At 49.2% G+C, this 21290-nt stretch overlaps 4 protein-coding genes across 5 annotated transcripts; 2 read left to right on the top strand and 2 right to left on the bottom strand.

The window, feature by feature from the left end:
• The first annotated feature begins 2779 nt into the window (after positions 1-2779).
• Positions 2780-4389, top strand: LOC120712631 (probable carboxylesterase 12). The gene has a single exon (XM_039998472.1). The coding sequence runs from the start codon at positions 3026-3028 to the stop codon at positions 4166-4168; it is 1143 nt and encodes a 380-aa protein (XP_039854406.1). The 5' UTR covers positions 2780-3025; the 3' UTR covers positions 4169-4389.
• Positions 4390-6155: 1766 nt separating this feature from the next.
• Positions 6156-18397, bottom strand: LOC120712630 (protein transport protein SEC23-like). 2 transcript variants are annotated; one of them, XM_039998471.1, is made up of 14 exons: positions 18011-18397; positions 16842-17443; positions 16535-16750; positions 16208-16381; positions 9633-9794; positions 8936-9078; positions 8770-8845; positions 8514-8689; positions 8328-8409; positions 8129-8206; positions 7761-7922; positions 7415-7678; positions 7053-7157; positions 6156-6456 (listed from the first exon to the last, which is right to left on the bottom strand). In XM_039998471.1, the coding sequence occupies exons 2-14, from the start codon at positions 17349-17351 to the stop codon at positions 6427-6429; spliced, it is 2178 nt and encodes a 725-aa protein (XP_039854405.1). In that variant the 5' UTR covers positions 17352-17443; positions 18011-18397; the 3' UTR covers positions 6156-6426. The 2 variants fall into 2 exon arrangements, with proteins under 2 accessions (XP_039854405.1, XP_039854404.1); XM_039998470.1 differs by having other exon boundaries at positions 6156-6523; positions 18011-18396.
• Positions 12287-14752, bottom strand: LOC120712632. The gene is made up of 2 exons (XM_039998473.1): positions 14419-14752; positions 12287-12804 (listed from the first exon to the last, which is right to left on the bottom strand). The coding sequence occupies exons 1-2, from the start codon at positions 14632-14634 to the stop codon at positions 12595-12597; spliced, it is 426 nt and encodes a 141-aa protein (XP_039854407.1). The 5' UTR covers positions 14635-14752; the 3' UTR covers positions 12287-12594.
• Positions 18398-20503: 2106 nt separating the features above from the next.
• Positions 20504-21043, top strand: LOC120713489 (proline-rich protein 2-like). The gene has a single exon (XM_039999440.1). It carries the CDS (start codon positions 20504-20506, stop codon positions 21041-21043), a length of 540 nt encoding a protein of 179 aa, XP_039855374.1.
• Positions 21044-21290: the final 247 nt, after the last annotated feature.

The raw sequence follows: 21290 nt of genomic DNA, 5'->3' as shown, positions 1-21290 counted from the left end.
CTGCATCTTGCTCGACATATCTGTATATCACATAATACTTATCGAGTTATACTCTTTACTTCACTACCTTATTCAATAATCCGTAAAAACTAAGTATGAAATTCAATTACAACGTATAAGTATTCATAACTACGTGATGACACTCAAATTCTATACTGCATAAATGGTTCTACTAATTTTCTAAACTAATTTACTACTACGTAACTACAAACTAAAGTATCATTGAACTCCTACTTAAATGGTTCTACTATAGCACTAATTGAATCAAATTACTCATATTAAAATACGTAGTACTTAAATATAACAATATTTAAACTAAATGTACTAACCTGCAGATCACAAGTGCTGAATCCGGCAGGGCTTCGCCGCTTTCCTTCTCCTCACTCCTCTCTTTTTTTCTGGATTTTTGGTGGAATTTTCGGGCTCAAATGAGGAGGGAAGGGGAGGGCTTGAGCTTATATAGGGGGTACCCCTGGTCGCCCGCGGGGGGGGGGGGGGGGGGGGGGGGGGGCGACAGGCCCCCTGCCGCGCCCGTGGGCAGGGCCCAGCGGCGGTCGCCCGTGGGCTGGGCGACAGGCCCCTGTCGCCCCCCCAACGGGCGACAGGTTTTTTTTTTAATTTCCAGGGACCTTATTGCGAATTTGAAAAAAAAATTCACTTAAGGTCTGTCGCCCTATGGGGGGGCGACCGGGGGGTATTTTTGAAATATTTCAAAACGGACATATATTTTTGAAATTTTAATTTTTAAAAAATATAAAAATGAAAAAATTTCCAGCAGCCAGCGAGTGCTCGTCGCTGCCCCAGCTGAAACCTGAAAGATTTCCATGGGCTCGCGCAGCGCACGCAGCTGACGGCTCGGCCCATCTCTTCTTTTTTCAGAACCTCGCTCGGGCCGGGCCTTGCCGAGCGGGAATTTCACGAACGGGCCGCACATGCCGTGGCATGGGCCCACTAGCAAAAGCTGCTGCTGACCACCCCTCCGCTGGGCCCCCGCCGTTGCGAAAGTGACGAGTTGTTTGATTCTAGAGGCTAAATTTTAGTTTATGTCATATTAAAGAGAATCTTAATATTTAGAAGTATAAAATAAAGGTCAATTATAAATCTAACTGCAGAATTTTAGGGCTAAACTGCGAGATGTATCTAATGAGGTATATTAATCCATGATTAGCGGATGGTTACTGTAGCATTACGGTAGCAAATTATGGATTAATTAGACTTATTAGATTCTTCTCGCGAATTAGCACTCAGCTGTCAAAAAAGTTTTATAAACATATTTTATTTGATACTCTAAAATAGTAAAATTCTTTTTGATGTGACAGGACTTAAAAAAAGTCCCTGCAAACAAACAACACCTAAACCTCATTAGCATATATGTGTGGAAAAAGTCCTTTTTTGCCTTCCTGAACTTTGGGCCGAGTCCGTTTTTCCTCTCTAAACTTTGAAACCGGCCGACCAGCCTCCTTGAACTGCCGAAACCGGTCGCATGATCTCCTTGAGCGGGTTTGAGGGCGGTTTTACTATTTTTCTTTTATGTTTATTTTAAATAAATCTTTAAAAAATCATAGTAAATTGTAAAAAAAATTATAAAATAGAAAATCCAATTTTGATGGACTCCACATGAGTAGATATACGCAGTGAATATATTATATAGTATACTTTAGTACAAGTTTTTTGTTATATCTTTAGATATATCCTTTCCTGTAATTAATTTATAGCTACAGTTTCTGTCATCCAATTGTTGTGAAATTTTTATAGTTGGCTAATCATTATATGATTGAGATGTAGTAAAAATTGTATGATTATTTGATCATGTATGACTGAGTCATAGATTTATCTAGGTGTATTTATAGATTCGTCTAGATTTTTCTATAGATTTATCTAGTTTATATATATAAATCTATAGATCAGTCAAACAATATCCAATAATTATAAACTTTTTACTACAGCTCAATCATACAATTATTAGTCTGCCATAAAAATTTCACCATGATTGGACGACGAAAACTATAGCTATAAATTAATTACAAAAAAGTATATATCTAAAGATATAGCAAAAAATTGTATTAAAGGATACCATATAATATGTTCACTACGTATATCTACTCATGTGGAGTCCAATAAAATTGGATTTTCTATTTTATGATTTTTTTGTGCCTTACTATGATTTTCAAAAAAATTAGTTAAAATAAACATAAAAGAAAAATAGTAAAACCGCCCTTAAACCCGCTCAAGGAGGTCCTGCGACCGGTTGCGGAAGTTCGAGGAGGCTGGCCGGACGGTTTCAAAGTTCAGAAAGGAAAAGCGGTCTTGGCCCAAAGTTCAGAGAGGCAAAAAGAACTTTTACCTATATGCGTGGGCTTTCATGATGCTTAACCTCGCTGTCGATTGGGCAATCCATTTCTGTCTGGGCGCAAAAAGGTTAGACTATCTCAGATTTTATGTTAGATTTTCTGTGCGAGCAAAAATTTAAAAAATTAATGGTGTTGTGCTTATAGATATAGGCGACGTCGCGCGTATCAATTCGGGTAGGATTTGCGTATGTATACTTATAAAGGGTATGTATACTTATAAAGGTGAATGTACGTGCGTCGCGAACGTCTGAGTTGTGTATAATAAAAATTTCTTTCGTTTGGGGCCAAGCTGTTCGTCGCGTTGCACGACGTCTGCAGCAGCGTCGCTGTGGACGCACCGGACCGGACCTGTGAAAATAACAATGCGCGAGTCGCGCGCTCCGATGTCTACGTGGGATCGCACAGTGTCTGCACGTCACCACCAAATGCGTAGCCGTGGCCAGTGGCCACCGGCGTCGCCGAGGAGACAAATCGCCGCCGGCATCGTTGTCGTTCCCCGGCGAATTCTTGGAAGTAGCTACTACTACTACTACTAGTATAGTAGCTCATAGGCCTCGACCAACGAAAGGATCGATCAGTGCTACTGCAGCAACTAGACACGGTCTGTCGTAGGCGTACCAAGCTCATAGGCCTCGATCGAGTTCGACGAGGAAGCTTGCGGCTTGGCTTCACTCATGGCGGCGGTGGGGGGCCGCCTCTCGTCCGCGGTGCTGCTCCTGCTCAACATGGCGGGCGCGCTGCTCGCCCCGCGCGGCGCGCTTCCCCCGGGCCCGCCCGCCGCCGGCGCCGGCGCCGAGGACGACGTGGACTTCTTCTTCTTCCCCTTCCTGGTCCTCTACAAGAGCGGCCGCGTGCAGCGCTTCATGGGCACGGACACCGTGCCGGCGTCCACGGACCCGGCCACGGGCGTCGCCTCCAGGGACGTGGTCGTCGACGCCGCCGCCGGCCTCGCCGCACGCCTCTACCTGCCGAGCCTCGCCGCCGCCAACTCCACGGACGGTGGCGCCCGGCTGCCGCTCCTCGTGTTCTACCACGGCGGCGCGTTCGTCACGGAGTCCGCCTTCTCGCCGACGTACCACCGGTACCTGAACGCGCTGGCGTCCAGGGCCCGGGTGCTCGCCGTGTCCGTCGACTACCGCCTCGCGCCCGAGCGCCGCCTCCCCGCGGCCTACGACGACTCGTGGGCGGCGCTCCGGTGGGCGCTCGCGAGCGCGCGGTCGCCGCCGGGGCCGGGAGCGGGAGCCGCCGACCCCTGGCTGTCGCGGCACGCGGACCCGGCGCGGCTCTTCCTCGCCGGCGACAGCGCCGGCGGCAACATCGCGCACAACATGGCGATGCGCGCGGGGCGGGAGGGCCTGCTGGACGGCGGCGCCGCCGCCATCCGGGGCCTCGCGCTGCTGGACCCCTATTTCTGGGGGAGGCGCCCCGTGCCGTCGGAGACGAGGGACGAGGGCACGCGGCGGTGGCGCGAGTGGACGTGGAGCTTCGTGTGCGCGGGGCGATACGGGATCGACGACCCGGTGATCAACCCGGTGGCCATGCCGCCGGAGGAGTGGCGGCGGCTCGCCTCTGCGCGCGTGCTCGTCACCGTGGCCGGGCTGGACCTGCTGAGCGCGAGGGGCCGCGCGTACGTCCGCGCGCTCCGGGCGAGCGGGTGGCGCGGCGAGGTGGAGCTGTACGAGACGCCCGGCGAGCAGCACGTCTACTTCCTCGACAAACCCGACAGCGAGAAGGCGGCCAAGGAGATGGAGGTCGTGGCAGACTTCATCAACAATGGCGGCCAAGGGAGCTCCGCAGCTTTAAGAATGGACGCCTGAAGAAGCTGCTTGTTTCCAGATGACAAGAACCACGCAAGAAACCTAAGACTTGTTAGTTGTTTCCAGGCTATCCTGTAAAACTTGGTTGAATATGTGCATCTAGGTCTGGCCTTTCCCAAATCACAGTCAGCTTCTAAAGAACGATTAAGGAATGCCTCTGGGCATAGCAAGTCTCTCATTGTAATGCCATCCATAGTAAAACGGGCAAATTCTTCATAATATGATGCATGCTCAACAGATTCGCCTCTGCCGTTGACATTAGAGGTAAGTTAAGTCAGTTTGACCTGGACAAATTCTTCTTCCACTATGCGCAGATTTGCACTACAGATTTTACAGAAATGTAAAACTCTGACGCTCGCTACAATTGACTCTGCTTCTCCAGAATAATAGTAACTATTACCAAAATTAGGGATGGAGCTGTTCCATCCTACAACCAAACACTACCAAGTCCCTGGCTCCCTGTTAGAATAGATAAACCGAACATGCATTTTAAGGTCAATCGCACTGCAGGCTACACATTGAGAGAGCAGACCTGGTTCGGAACTTTAGCATTAGCAACCTGAAGGTTATGATACCCTATTTACAGAAGAGTAAAGTCCATTTTTGGCCATCCAACTCTTGCCCGAGTTTGATTTTGGCCATCCAACTCCAAAACCGGATAACCTTGACCATCCAACTCTCAAAACCGGTCACATTTGGCCATCCTAGTGGTTTTGAGTGTGGTTTTGCTGACGTGGACGCCACATGGCTATGGGGCCCACCTGTCAGCCCTCCCCTCCCCCTCTCTCTCTTCTCTCCTCTCCCTCACCCTCCCCTGTTCTGTGCCGCGGCAGAGGCCGCCGGCATTGGTGGCCGGCGATGCCTGACGGCCAGGCCACGCCAAGGACGACGCCCCAACCAGCCTGCGCCCGCCACCGCCCCGTCCCATCGCCTCGGCCACGTCTCGGCCATGCGCGAGCCCTCCCGGCGCGCCGCACGCGGCCTTGCCGGCCCCCACGACGAGCGTTGCGCCCTTCACCCCGCGCCCTCCCATACCCAGCTCTCCCCTCCCTCACTTGCTTCGCGTCGACGCCTCCCGCTTCCCTCTCCACTCCTCTTCCCTCCCAGAGCCAAGCCGAGCTCCTCTCGGAGCCCAGAACGGCGCCGCTGCCCGCTACGCTGCCGCGGGAGTAGTGTCCGGCCAGCGAGCGAGCGCGGCGGCCGGCGGGGGTAGGCGGCCAGGAGGCTAGTGGAGCTGGCCAAGGGCACGGTGAAGCTCACCGGCCAAGCTCAGCGTGGGGAGCGGCGGCGAGGAGGCGGGTCGACGACGTCCGGCGGCGGCGGCGATGGAGCTCCGCTGAGGACGACCTGCGGTAGGGGAATCGACCGGGTGAGGACTGGAATCGGGCGAGGAGAGGACGGGGAAGCTCCCTGCGCAAGAAATTGAAGCGAACCTCACCGGAGACGACGAATTGAGGGCGGCCGGTAGTGGGGGAGAAGGTTGCGCCGCCACCGCCCCCTGCTCTCCCGGGATCGACGGCGGCATAGAGGAGCAGGGTGGCCCGCGGGGCAAGCAGGGGCAGGGACGCATGGACGGCACCCCGAGGTCCTCGAGGAACGCACGGGAAGGCGAGCGGGTGGCCCCTCCGAGCGGCGGCGACGGGGCAGCCTCGAGCTCAGGCCATGGCCGGGGCTCGGCGCGTGGCGGCGACCTGCCCTACCAGCACCGCTCGAGCTCCGCCGCGGGCCCGCACCGCCGGCCTGGCGAGCTAGAGAGGCGCGCGGGGGCAGGGCGGCGGCTGATGCAGGGTGAGAGGAGGGGGAGAGGAGAGAAGAAAGAGAGAGAAGGGCTGACAGGTGGGCCCCATAGCCATGTGGCGTCCACGTCAGCAAAACCACACTCAAAACCATCAGGATGGCCAAATGTGACCGGTTTTGAGAGTTGGATGGTCAAGGCTACCCGGTTTTGGAGTTGGATGGCCAAAATCAAACTCGGGCAAGAGTTGGATGGCCAAAAATGGACTTTACTCTTTACAGAATATATAATGGTTGCTCTTGAATCAGAAATCTGTCTATGATCAAGACAATGTATAATGTACGGAGACTACGACGGCATGTCAATTTCTCAAGGCTAAAATGTGGCAAACAGCAGGCGAGCTTAATACACGATAAAAGAAGTCCCATGCTGTACAAAATTTACAAAATCGCTGTGCATTGTGAAATCACCATAATTTACTGAACCGCCAAGCGTTGGAGATGATCCATGAAGACCTGGAAGCTCACGTCATCCGTGAATATGACATCCCCTCCTGGCGGTGGAGGATTGTCGGAGTTATACGAGACAGATGGATTAAGCTTTGCAAGTAAAAATCGAGCCTGCAGTTTTCAAAAGAAAGTAAATTCAAAACAGAAATGGCACTCCCTCAGTTCTCGTTTATTTGATGTTAATGCATTTGTACAGATGCTGAGACCTGAGATGCAACTTTAGCAAACACCTCTTATAGCTTTATCTTATTAGAAACTAAAACACTCAGTTTACGTAAGTAACTTTGACAACAGATATAGTTATATAGTTTTCCTCGGTCCAATCAGTTTTAACATGTTGATGGTTAAATTTGATGGAGGTTGACCGCATGGATATCAAAGGGGGAAAACAGAGGGAAGGGAAAAATTCATCCTTTTTCAGTTAGTTCATGAGCAACCCCTGATATGCTGATGGGCTATTGGGACTAAATTGCAGTTTTCAACTGAAGTTTGAACCACTAGAAAGTAAGGTGAATTTGTAAATCTTATCCATTTGGAGAAGAAAGTTTGCAATTCCATAAACAGATATGCAGAGAAATTTCCAGGGCATGTAGTGTGTTGAAAACTCGCAAAAGAAAGAACAGCTTAAAATAGTAATAACCTGAGAACCATATTGATCACACACAACCAAACGAGGCACAGGAAAGCGTTCCTTGATTATTGCATCAGCTTCCTCTTGTGGAGCTTGCAAAAACTGGGCAAATGCCTGAACATGACAGAAGGTCAGTTATCGGTTTGCTAATGTAGCACGTACTGTATATAATGAAGCATACTGTTCTTAGATCTTAGAACAGCCTTACAGTCTTGTGCGTAAGGCTATGAACCGCAGAATCTTAAGCTTGGATTTTTTTTAACATAAGAAGATTGGAAGAATTTCAAAACATTTTGATTCAAAAGGCAAACTGTTCAAGAGTTTAGACCAAGTATATAAATACATATAAGTTTCGGTTGACAAAATATTACCTCATGGCCTTCTTGATCTTGGTAACCAGCCTTTCGCCACTGTGCAATTGTTATTCCATGGAATATGACAACAGTAAAATAAGAGTCCAACAAAAGGATCCTATCAGCTGCAATTGCAGTTACATCCAACAGAACAGGCTCTGGACCTGATTGGAATGAATAAGATATAAGTGATGGCTGTATCATCACAACTGCATTCGCTACACTCTCTCTGTTTAACATCATTGCGAAATATGCAGTTTCATCTGGACTATTGTTAAAAACCTGAATGAGAAGTAAAATAAATTAGTGCACAGGGAGCAGAGAAGTAAAATAACTGATCAATGAACCAGGGAAAATGCTTTACCTGAACAAACTGAGATCGTCTCAAATTGAACATAAACTGGGGGAAGATTGACAGGCGAGGGGATAAACTGAAAGATGAGGGTGTTTCTTTGTGATAGTCTCCAAATTTCGAACATAAACTAATCAATGCTCGGTCAAGCCATCTTATCGGGTCAAAATCAGCCTGAAAGAAACACAAAGATGATTATACAATGTGTATATTAAGGTTCCAGAAACAGAAATGGTCCAAACTGCAGCAAGCTGGCAAAATTTTATTACTGGAAAGGTAATCATACTTCTGTGGTACTGTCCTCTATCTCAAGAGACTAAATTCATCTATCATGTCATGTATGCTCTAATGGTAAAATGTTAAGTATTATTGTGAAATACCTCAGCTTCCATCTTAAATGAGACCAAGCGTGCCATGACTGCAGCAGACGCCTCTTGATCAAATCCAGCTATTAGCTCCTGAAGCACATGCATTCCAAGTATAATACAATATTTGTTTCCAAAAGAAGGGAAAAACTGGTGATACCATTCAACAGACTAAAAAGAAATGATTAATTATCATAGCTAGAAGAAAACTTGCCTGCACACCACCAGAACCAGCAACCCATTTTCTAGAAAGTGTAGTGGCTCGTAATCTCATCTGACCCTCATGATGCTGGTAACTGCATAGAGCACCTCCAAGTCAGTTACATAACATTCTTCCAACAGTGATAGCATTCTAACTAAAACTCTAAAAGTGATGGAGGAGGCCAAACAGATTCCTTACTAGGTTAAGAATTGGAAGTAGAGCTGATTGCTAACTGATTGACCAATCGATTCTGGCCCATCCTTCTTTGCAATATCAAATATTAAACACAGTGATGTTTTCCTGTCTAGACCACACATCTTCCAAGCACTAGTGTTTCCCTGACCTATGACTGTATCTGAGGATAGAGGACCTTTCTGCACAAACAACAGCATGCAAAATATTCAGATGTATAGTGTCATGATTCCAAAACATTGATAGTATGCAAATGCAATACCTTCTCCAGGGAAGTACAAGGTCCAATAATTCCTTGGATTTTGACGTCCTTTGAGCAGTTAATCTCAAATATACCACTGTAAATATAATAGATATACGCAGATCAGAACAGTTGAATAACTGATATGCTAAGACATGTTATTAAATACCATGAAGAGTATATTTACTTGAATGATAAATCAAGATCATTGTCACTTGACTGAAAGATTCGTCGAAGTGAGTCTTTAAAAACAGAATGACCAAAACTTTCTGCAAGCACAACTATTCCACCAGTTCTCTCCACTGCAACCTTCATCTCAGCAACACCTACCTGAGAAAGAATATAAACAAGAATTTTTAATTAAAAAAAGCGGCATGCACATATTGAATACTGAGATGTTCTAGCTACCAGTAATTTTTTATTACTATATTTCAAATGACAATCATTTAACTATTTTTGTTGCACACACTACTATGATAGAGTTAACAAAAAATAAAAAATACTATCACCAAATTTAGCAACTAATTACTTGGTGGGTGAATATTCAACTAATTACATCTCCAGAAAAATATATGTCAGTTACTTTACCAAGGGTTCGAGTTCATGTGCCAGTATGCACATTGCACAAGCTGACAAGCCTACTAAGTTTCTGTTGAATGGTCATTATACCATGCATTACCTTGGTGAGACAAACGATTGTGTGATATGAGCCCATGAATAATTGCATAGCAACAATTGCTCAATTCCTAGCTAACAACAAACAAAACCAAGAAAATAAAACAAACTTTCCACCAAAATTTAAAGGAACAGAACAAGGGCCTTATTCACCATCCTAAAGTTCGATCCAAACCCAGATTTCAGAAGGAAAAGAGAAGGCATCAAACCTGGTCAAGCGCACAAGCAAATAAATCAAGTACATGCCCTTGATTGACAAGCTGCTTAGAGATATCCTCATAGAACTTAACAGCTTTGTTATAAAGTGGAGCTGAACCTTTATCAAGGTCTTTGTGTGAGCGAATTGGTTCTGATAGGGACTTCGACACTATCTGAAATTTTAAAAAAGAATATCATTATAGATTTATAGTACATTAGAAAGCATACACAAGAAATGGCTCATGTCAATTTTTTGAAGGAAAAAAAATGATGTTTGAGACAATCTAACTCTCAGGCTCTCAGAGATAATCAACACCTACATATGATTAATGCCATGGTCATACTTGTGCCAACATTTCCCAGATGGCATATCACTTATGCACAAGCAGAGAGCTATAGCGAGGAAAAAGACAGGATAAAAATGGCATTCGACTTTATATGGAAACAAATCCGGCCTTGTTTTCGCTTTTTTCTTTTTTCTTTTCCTGGTTATGTCCTCCCAGGGGCATAATCTTGTACTTTTTTCTGCTATATTAATAGAAACACACTCGTCGAGTGTCGTTTGTTCAAAAAAAATTTTATAGTACATACAAAATTGGAGAGGTTTAATATACTTCCATTACAGATAAGATCATAAGAAACAAAAATTATATCCAGAACAGTAGAACATTGAGTTCAATGTGAACTCTAAATATACACAAGCCTATAACAACCTTAGCCATATCGGTCATATCTAAGTCTTAATTAATCCACTCGATTTGGATGGTTCAATGAGGTTTTCATACAACTAAACTAGTCATATGGAGTTAAATATCTAAGGTTTTCATACAACCTTAGCCATATCGGCCATATCTAAGTCTTAATTAATCCAGTCGATTTGGATGGTTCCATGAGGTTTTCAATTTTCATACAACTAAACTAGTCATATGGAGTTAAATACAATCTGTCCCAGTACCGACCCAATTAGGATAGGGTGTACAAGTAGTTCCAAAGAGCGTTGGATGAAAAATACTGTATTACTTATAGAGAGAAACGCGGCAACAGTACCACAGGTAATGTAGCAGCAGGCTTGTGTGGCTCGGATTTGGAAGACATCTTTTTCATGGTAAAGATTATAGCTTTCCCGATTAAAAAAATATTATAGTTTTTGTCGTGGTGTGCAAACCCACAGCCAGGTGGCGTAGTGCACCCGCCTAAACCCAGAGGGTGAGTACTCGGCGGTTAGCTAGGATTAGCCCAATCTAGATGCAAGAACACGATGAACACAGCAGGTTTAGAGTGGTTCAGGCCGCCGGAGCGTAATACCCTACGTCCACTGTGTGTTGTATTGCTTGTGCTCTCAAGAGGTTGAGAACGAGATTGTTCGGAGTGAATCCGAGCTTGTGTTGTGTCTGCCCTCGCATCACTTGGCCTGGCTTGTGTTAACCTGTGTTCTAGCGGGCGTGCTCTCCCTTTTATATGTCCAAGGGGAGCACGTACACTGAGCGGGGCCCCGACAGGTGGGCCCGGCGATATATTTGATATTGTACACAGCGGAGCCTTAAATGCTACAGATCCGGAGATCTTTGTCGTCGGCTTCCGTGCGTAGCTTCTGACCAGGGATGGTCTTGAGCTGTCTTGTCGGAGTAGAGTTTAGCCTCTGGAGCCGCGCGTCGGGGTCATGATGAAGCGCCGAACTACTGACTCAGTCCGCTATAGCAGTGTTGACGCAAATCTCGGTCAACACACGAACGCACTAGATCGTGCGGCGCGAGAAAGAGCTCGATGCAGCTCTCTGCGTGGAGCGGTCAGACCGGTCTAAGGAACCGGTCAAACCGGTCGCCGGTGAGAATCGCCGACGGCCGACAAACGCGAACCCGGGAGGGACCCCGTCAGGGTAGGCGCACGTAGGGTTGTTTTAGGATCGGCAAGCCACCTAGAACGCCTTCAAACGTCACGGAGACGAGGGAAGAATAGCAGATGGGGTTGGAAAAGCTAGGGTTTTGAGAAGATAAAAAGTAGAGTTTGTATTGATTTTGTTCGATTGGATTCTCTAATCGGCCGTGACCCTTTATATTTATAGGGTGGGGTGGACTTATCACGCAAGAAATCCTGTTTACAGATCTAAATCTATAAAAATCTCTAGTTGTACTCGGACTCTACCTGGGCCGGTCAGACCGGTCGGCCCCTGCCGGACAGGCCACAGTGCCTTGACCGGTCAGACCGCTCGGTCATACCGGTCAGACCGGTTAGTGCCAATTTTGGCTGTCAACATATGCCCCCCTGTTTTTTAGTAAAGCTTGCTTACCAAAAATACATTCTTCTGAGCCAAAATTGTCTAAGGGCGATGATTAACACTACATCGGCCATATTTTGCTCAAGTCAAAGTTGAAACAACTTGTTTGAGCCGCCACACCTTCTTCATTGCTGTTGACGTCTTTGGCACGGTCTCCACTTGTAGTCCCATTGCCTCCTTCTTGCGCATACGTTGCAGCCTTCGCTTCTGAGTATGAGACAAACCTGAGGGACACCACCTCGGCTGTAAATACTTTGAATCTTGCTCCTTGCTCTTCCCATTCTCTTTGCTGCAATCAACATCTTGCTTGACCGGATTATTGCTAGCAACAATCGGTCTTTGTAATAATGCATGATTTGGATACATAGGAGGATATTGAATATAATATGATTGCATATGCATCCTACTATAATCCATAGGTGTATAAAAATAAGGATACCAACAATACCATGGAGCAATCGGTCCACTAGATGAAGTATAATTACTTTGACTCGATTGCTCTTGATGTCTTGACGATGATCCCGTATCCTTGACTTTGCTTGGTGGCCCCTTCTGTCTCTGAGCACTCCCTTCCTTCTCATATTTAGCCAAGAGTTCTTTAAAATTCGGCCTTGTCTTAATTTTGGAGGAGTTCCCAGATTTACTGGGCGCACCGGTCAGACCGGTCCCATGACCGGTCAGACCGCCGCTGTGGCCGGTCAGACCGGTCGACTTGTTGTCGGCCTTCTTCTTGTCTTGCCCCCCGAGTGTTTTTCACCTTGAGGGATCTCATGTGTCAGCTTCTTTTCAGGTCTTTCATCACCAATAACTACATTCTTCCCCTTGGTTGATTCGGCTTGACTCGGCCGAACTAGCACTTTAGGATTTTTCAATTCCAACACATGCACTGGGAAAGGATTCTGATCAACCTGCATATTAGGAGTAACCAATCGTCCTTCATTAATGGCCGATTGAATTTGTCTACGTAACACATTGCAATCATTAGTAGCATGTGAAAAAGTATTATGAAACTTGCAATATGCTCGCCGCTTCAACTCTTCAGGCGGCGGTAGAGTATGTGACATCTTAACATATCCAATCCTATATAACTCATCAAATATTCTCTCGCACTTGGATACATCAAAAGTAAATCGTTCATCTTGCCGATTTTTCTGAATCGGCTTAAGAGCAGAACAAGTAAATGGTTTATTTTGAGATGGCCAAGCAAACTCAGCAGCATACACATCATTAGATTCATCGTCCGAACAATTTGAATTGCATTCTAAAGTATGCACACTAGAACGATAATGTCTTTGAGACTCTTGAGGCTCTTTGCTTCGGCTTTCTATAGCCAAAACTCTTTGATGCACCTGAGTAACGGTAAAGAAATCATAGCCCTCTAATCTTTCTTTAATATGAGAGCGCAAGCCATTAAAAACCAAATCAGATAAATCCTTTTCTGCAATATTCACACTAAAGCATCGGTTTTTTGTATCGCGGAATCGTCTTATATAATCATTGACAGATTCATCAAGCGATTGTCTAACCGATGTTAAGTGAGACAATTTAAGCTCATCATGCCCACAGAAAAAGTGCTCATGGAACTTCTGCTCTAATTGTTCCCATGAACCAATAGAATTAGGTGCCAAAGATGAAAACCATGAGAAAGCGGTTCCAGTTAGAGATAAAGAAAATAAACACACTTTCAACTCGTTTATTGAACCAGCTTCTCCTAATTGGGCAAGATACTGACTAATATACTCAAATGTACTCCTAGTATCTTCCCCACTGAATTTAACAAACTCAGGCAACCTAAAACCAGCAGGGTATGCAACCGAATCAAACGAAGTAGGATACGGCTTTTGGTATGTGCGGGTTTTACTTCTAACATCCACTCCAAAACTTTCCCTAAGCAGATTAGCCAAATCATTCTTATAATCAGTAAGCATTTTATCGAAATTACTCGAAGAATTTGGCTGTGTGGATGTAGATACCTCTCGCTGGTTTGAAACAAACTGACCGGATGGACCGGTCGGACCGGTCGGTACGACCGGTCGAACCGGTTGGGGGGAACCGGTCTGACTGGGCTGATATACCGGTCTGACCGGTCTCTGCCGGTTTTGCCAACGCTGCACATATCGGTCAAACATCTCGTCGGAGATAGGACCGGGGTGTGGCACTGAATTCCTGGAGATTTCTGGTGGTGTGTACTGAACAATCTCGTTCGTTCGGCTAATGTTGGCCGAACCAAGAATACTCATAATAGGATCAGTGTATGTGGGTGTAACAGTTTGACCACTGAAATAATTTATCAGCATCCCATATTGAGGTTGACTCGGAGGAGATGCTGCCGATGGTTGAGGATCATAAAATTCAGAAGTAGAAACAGATGGAGGTTCATCGGCTGATTCTGGTTTCTTACCAGCCGATTCTCTTTCCTTAGAGCTAAGCCAATTAACCCAATAAACATCACGCTCAGCTAACAATTTCTGAATTTGTTCCATAGTAACACCAGAAGGTGGAGCAGTTGCAGCAGATGTTACCTCAGTAGATGCATCCGAGGAGGTAGAAGTGAAGTCGATCTCTTTGATCTTGGTGACTTTGCCGCATCGACCGACCTTGATGCTCGCAAGCGCCGCTTGTAGATCTTCTTCATCACGCTTCTTCTTGCGCTCCTCCAGCAGCAAACGAACGTCCTCCGGAAGATGCTCATATGAAGGGATGATGTTCTCCTTGTCGATTTCTGTGTTGGAGCCCATCTTCTTTGGAGTAGATTAGATCGGTTCTATTAACCAAGATCTTTCTTCCCCAGCGGAGTCGCCAAAAAGTATGTTGACGCAAATCTCGGTCAACACACGAACGCACTAGATCGTGCGGCGCGAGAAAGAGCTCGATGCAGCTCTCTCTGCGTGGAGCGGTCAGACCGGTCTAAGGAAACGGTCAGACCGGTCGCCGGTGAGAATCGGCGACGGCCGACAAACGCGAACCCGGGAGGGACCCCGTCAGGGTAGGCGCACGTAGGGTTGTACTAGCATCGGCAGGCCACCTAGAACGCCTTCAAACGTCACGGAGACGAGGGAAGAACAGCAGATGGGGTTGGAAAAGCTAGGGTTTGGAGAAAAAGATAAAAAATAGAGTTTGTATTGATTTTGTTAGATTGGATTCTCTAATCGGCCGTGACCCTTTATATTTATAGGGTGGGGTGGACTTATCCCGCAAGAAATCCTGTTTACAGATCTAAATCTATAAAAATCTCTAGTTGTACTCGGACTCTACCTGGACCGGTCAGACCGGTCGGACCTACCGGTCAGACCGGTCGGCCCCTGCCGGACAGGCCACAGTGCCTTGACCGGTCAGACCGCTCGGTCATACCGGTCAGACCGGTTAGTGCCAATTTTGGCTGTCAACAAGCAGCGTGCACTATTGCTCCAGTTAGTAACCGGTCATCATGACCCGTCGCCCACGCGCGCGGCGCTGAGACACTGCTGCATGCCTCGGTAACAGACAAGCCGCCTCGGTAACTGGCGATCCACAGTGTGGACTGGCAAAAGCTGCCCCGTGCCCAACGGCAGCAGAGCACGCCTCAACCACTCGCACTTAATGCGGGTGGGTGAGGGAGCTTCCAGCGGAAGGCTTGCGCCCGCGCCCGCGCCCGCGTCTGCGTGACACGTGGCGGCTCCGGACCCCTCCCGAGCAGCTAGCTGAGCCGAGAGCTCACGGGGGTCCGGATAGTCACGTGGAGGTCCCGGACCCATCTGCGGGAGTCCGGATGACACGTGGAGGTCCCGGACCAACCTGCGGGGGTCCGGGTCCGCGGCCACAGGTGCTGAGCATTTCCACCTCTAGGACACGTGGTGACACCGGACCCGTCCCCGAGCGGGAAGCGGGTCCGGGACCGTTGGTTCGGTGAGATGGAGTCGGACCCCAGGGGTCCGGCTGCTCAGCTCCTTATGGCGTAGTTACGAATAACTACGCGAGTCTTTCCACAGTAGGAGTGGGTACCCCAGTTGCAGGGTACCGACAGCTTTCCATCCCACAATAGCTAACTAGTTTCCTAGAATATCTACTGCTTTGTATCTTATCTATTGGTTAGGATGGTTATTATAAATTGATTTTATCTGTATCAGTTAGGAGAGCCTGAATATAAGGAAACTTATTGACACAATTGTTATTAAGCAAGAAGAAAAACAAGGCACCTGGTCTACCTTTCTCCCTTACCCCCGGGAGTGCCAAACTGACCATCCTAACATCTACATTTACAGCATCACTGTAGATAGAAAATGTGAATGAAGCGTAAGAACGTGGTATTAAAGAAAAGAACTTCTGACTTACAGAACCAGGTCCCTCCGTAGATGGGCCACCTACAAAGGCCATAATTCTAGCACCTGATCCAGGAACGCAAACCCCCAAGAGACAAGCAGCAACACTTAATGCAACTCCAGTACATCTTGATGAACGTTTATCAGCTGGAACAGGCCAAGGGTCCTTTTGCAGTTCTTCTATAACCTACAGAAAAAGGAAAAGTGTCAATATCATAATGATGGAATAGAAAATTTAAATATGTTCATCTTGGTCGTGGCCATTCCACGGTGTTCTGCATTTTGATCGGGCAAAGAACTTTGATACGTAATGGTTTCATAATCAAGCAGAGCTCTTAACTGAATTCAACACAAACTCGCACTCAGAAGCAGGCAGCAGGAACCTAGCAATGCTCCTTGTCGAAAGGCCATCCCTTGCGCCAGCGATCACCCCTGTTGTGGGTTTAGTTTTCCCCGCAAAGAAGCTCATTTGGTCCAGAATTTGCTCCTTTGTCACTTCTTTGGTCCCTTTGAAGACATATGACTTTGGCAACAAGCCAAAACCCAACTCATGCACCTATACGGAATTATGGATCAAATGTAATTGTTTTAGTAACTGGCCCGTGCATTCAGCAACGGATTATCAAGGAGATAGAGATGATAAGAACCTGCACATATGTCCCAAAAGTAATAAATCCAACAAGGGATTGATCTGGCAATAGTTCAATAGCTTGTGCTAAAGCAGACTTCAAATAGCCAATCTCCTCCTCAATCATACATGTATCAACAACAAAGAGGAAGACAGGAGGCGCCACAGGACCCGTTTCAGCAGTGGATGCATACTCAACGGTGGTATACTGTGGAAACAGTTCGGCAGGGAGGTTGTTTTCTGAAATAGAGGAGTAATGTTGAGGGAAGTGGTTGCGCTGAAAGCAGAATGGACAGACCCAAATCTTTGAGACAAAGTCAACTATGGAGAAGGGGTTTAGGATAGAGCGGCACATGCGGCAACGGAGGGGGGCATAAGGAAGAACAGGAATGGCAGGATTTGGCTTTAGAGGAGTAAAAATGGCGGAAACAGGGACCACACAGTTAGTAGCATCCTGCTTTGTGCCTGGTATAACATTCCATGTCATTCTTATCCCATCCTGGGCCTCAAGGTCCAGAAACTCTGACATTTTCTGCAATCAAGTCGCTATAGTGATAGTTTCTTCAACAGAACTCTGTTTCACAACAGTATCTGGCCTCTGCCAGCAGCAAATTCTCCAGCCTGTAACAGCCAATTCAACATTGGGTTAAACTGATGAAAGCCGAAACCAACAGAGAAAAGGAAAAATAGTAAGCCAGTAACCAACAGTTGATATAAGCTAATAAAATATAACTAGCATATGAAGACAGTATCAGTCATTGTGAACTTCTGAATTTTCAAACCACTGCAGCATACACGCCAAGTCAAGACTAATGACCAAACTGATTCTATAATGAATTGCATTAGTCTCTGAGAAATCCCTAAAGTTTTATTGCTAATAACAGTATTCACAAGCTCACGTGTTATAAGTGGAGGTCTCTAATCTCTACATGGGTAGCCATCACCATCTGCCGATATCGTGAGGTATTATGAGTTCAGTTAAACCCCAATTTTGAAATTAAATAAAAAACATGAACTGCGAAATTAGTATATACCAGATCACAGCAAACCAATTCGCAAAAGCCTGGACGGAATGGAGCATCAAACCCAGCAAACAATTGGGCTTGCTTGCTCGCGATAATTTTCCCGCAGATCAAAACCCCACACCCAGAACAACTGACCCAAGCAAGCAAGCTAGGGCTTTCTTACCAGCAGAAGACGAAATCAATCCCAAGTTCGGATGGATCTCCACTCCAGAGGGAGGGCGGGAGCGACGAGGGTAACTAGAAAAGGTAGAATTCCGCCGCAGCGCTGGCGTGCTTCGCTTAGGCAGAAGGACTGGAGGGTTCGGCGATGGTGTGAGGTCGGGAAGCAGGGGGAGGAAATTGACGGAAGGTGTCGGCTGTTGGCGGTGGACTCGCGCCGCTCCCCCGACGAGAGGGTGAGGGGTGGATGAGGGGCCGGCAGGAAGCAGGCAAGGCAGGGGACGGCGATTGGTCGCGTCGCCTCGCCTCGCCGGTGAAGGGGGAGAGGAAGGATTCGATGTCTCGAACACGACCCTCCTGTCTGTCCTCTGCGGGTTTCCGACTGCTAAACTTGTGAGCTCCCGAGAACCGCGCGTAGCGCGGGTGGCAGGAGCCGGTGGGTGGCTCCCTGCCCACCAGGGTTCGAGCCTCAGGCTCGCTGGTGTCTCATCGGGGTTTTCCCCAATTTCTCTACCAGCTGTTGCCTCACGCGTGGATGTGCCACAATGATCAGGTGACGTGCCCGTCACGTTCGAAGCCTGGTTAACTTCGGATACATCTCAGCCACGTGCAGTCTCTTCGTATAGGGGTAGGTCTAGCTTGCGCACTAGGGCGTGAGTGTGTGAGTGTGATACTACAACTTGTATTGAAGAGTTGAGGCATAAAAAAAACTTGTGAGCTCCCGGCTCCGAGACTGGATGAGACCTTCAGTACAGGCCAGCCTGGTTCATGCCTGAACGGTTGTACTAGTTCCATACTTGAATACTTCAATCACCAAGAATATTGAGCTAACAAATTTATAAGAAAAATTGAGTCAATGAAAAAGTGGTGAACAACATTTCCTGTGAGAATGTTGAGCCCACAAAGCTAACATCATCTTCTCACTTCTGTTTTTTGATCCATCACCAGCTCATAATCCCTCACAAGTCACAAGCTAACAATTATTATAAATAAAAGGATTTGGGCCGTCCCACCAAAATTTATAGAATGAACTCAATGAGGTGGTTCCTCAAATCAAATATTGAATCAACAAAAAAGAAATGGGAATGCACCTTCTAAGAGCATCTCCAACAGTTTCTTCAAATCACATTAGCTAAATTCTATATAACTAACCATTTAACTAATCATTTAACTATCCAAAGAGTAGAAAATCCAACAGCGTCTTCATTCATCCCCCTCCACTCCATCACCTTCTCACACTGAGACTGACTTCAACAACGGAAGAGAAAATGAGAGAGGCATTGGTTCGTTTGCCTCGCGCACAGTCAATGCATCACACACGCAAAATTTCTTGTCTCCAACGGCGGAGGCAAAATCGCGCGGGGAAGGAGGGAGGCGGAGCGAGAAGAGCGCGAGGCGGACCGCGCGCCGGAGGGCCGGTTCCCGCGTCGAGCCCCACGGCCGGCGGAGGCGGGCTGCAGCACCGGCGGACGCGGTGCGGAGGAGGCCACCGCGGCCACGTTCCGGGGCCTGGGCCTGGGCCTGGAGCCGCTCCGGCTCCCTGACAGCGGCACCCACGCACGGCTCGAGACCATCCTCTCGGGCAAGGACGGCCACGCCGCGGCCACGCCACCGGGGGCCGGCGGTGGCGTGCGCGGAGGTTGTTGGAGCTGGAGTTCGAGAAGGTCAAGGGCCTGCGGGACCTCGGCTTCACCTTCTCCGACGCCGAGGTGGACGCCGAGTAGGAGAACCGGGCCGCCGCGTCGGCTCCCGCGGCGCCGCGGGACGCGCCGTCCTCCTCTGCCCCGCCAGAGGAAGCCGCCGCGGCAGCAGCCGCCGCGGCATCAGACGCCCAGGCGCTGCCGAGGGCGGCGAGGAGGAAGCGGAGGTCAGGAGGCCGTGGAGGGGCCGGCGGCCGGCGGAGTAGCACAGCCTCCTCCGCGCCTCCTGCCCCGGTGACGAGGTGGAGGCCGGGTACGCCGTGCCGAGCCGCCGCTCCTGGAACCCCTTGTGCGCCGACGATGCCCCTAGGAGGGAGCCTGGGGAGGAGCCCCTTGCCCGCCGCCGAGCTTGCTCGGCACCGATTCGAGGCGGGGCACGGCGGCTTCTCCGTCCCGGCGGCGGCCGAGGCGAGGCGGACGGGCTTCGCGCGGTGGCCCGACCGCATCCTGCTCCCTGCCTCCCTCCGCGCGCGCAGGGCTCAGCCTCCGCCTCCACCGCCGGGAGGCCCCGCCGTCGCAGGGGTCGCCCTCTGCCGTCGGGAGGCCGTGCGCGCCACCTCCCCTGCATCCCCGGCGTGGTGAGCGGTACAGACCGCGGCGTGGCGAGTGGCAGCGACGGCAGTTTGCATTTGAGGAGAGAGGGAGCGTATATTTGCACCGTCTCTCTCCAGCGACGGCAAAATGCCTCGCGTGTTGCCTCGCCTGTTGGAGGCGGCGCCGCGCGCGCACAGTAGCGACGAAGATGCATTTTGCTTTTGACTCGCCGGTTGCAACGCCTGTTGGGGTCAGTCTGACAAATGCCCGCATCCTCCACCTCCTGCCGGCCGCATCCTCCCACCCAGGGGAGCTCGCGCCGGAGCTTCGTCCGCCCATCGCCGGAGGTCCGCTCGCCCAAGGGAGCTCACGCTGGAGCTCCGCCCGCCCATCACCGGAGCTCCCCCTGCCAAGGGGAGCCCGCGCCGGAGATCCGCCAAGGGGAGCCCATCGCCGGAGATCCGCCAAGGGGAGCCCATCGCCGGAGATCCGCCCGCCCAAGGGAGCTCGCGCCGGAGCTCTGCCCGCCCATCACCGGAGCTCCCCCCGCCAAGGGTGGCCCGCGTTGGAGCTCCGCCCGCCCAGGGGAGCCCGCGCCGGATCTCCGCCCGCCCATCGCCGGAGCTCCGCCCACCCAGGGGAGCTCACTCCGGATCTCCGCCCGCCCAGCAGGGAGGCGCGGCGGCCGGCGGAGCTCGCAGTCCACGAGCAGGGGAGCGCGGCGGTGGCCTGAGCGGGGAGGCGCGACGGCCAACAAAGCTCGAGGCGGGGGTGAGGCGAGGTCGCTGGCGGGGCCGGCCTAGCGGGATGGAGGCGGGGCTGGCGGCGCGTCGGGACTGGCGATCGCCATGACGGGGCCGGCAGCGGGCATGGTAGGGCCGGCGCAGTGCGGTCGGGAGGAGAGAGTGTGGGCCCAGATGGAGATAGCGAAGCCATCTGTCGAGGTAAAAATAGATCACGAGGAGCGCGGGATGCCTATCCAGATTGAGAAGATGGGCAAATAAAGAAACTGTTGGATCTCGTTTTTACTCTTGTTTAGCTATTTTTAGC

Source organism: Panicum virgatum, chromosome 6K, assembly GCF_016808335.1.
Source record: "Panicum virgatum strain AP13 chromosome 6K, P.virgatum_v5, whole genome shotgun sequence".
Classification (NCBI taxonomy): domain Eukaryota; kingdom Viridiplantae; phylum Streptophyta; class Magnoliopsida; order Poales; family Poaceae; genus Panicum; species Panicum virgatum.
Note: the sequence above shows the minus strand (reverse complement) of the source record. Positions and strands in the feature narration are given on the sequence as shown.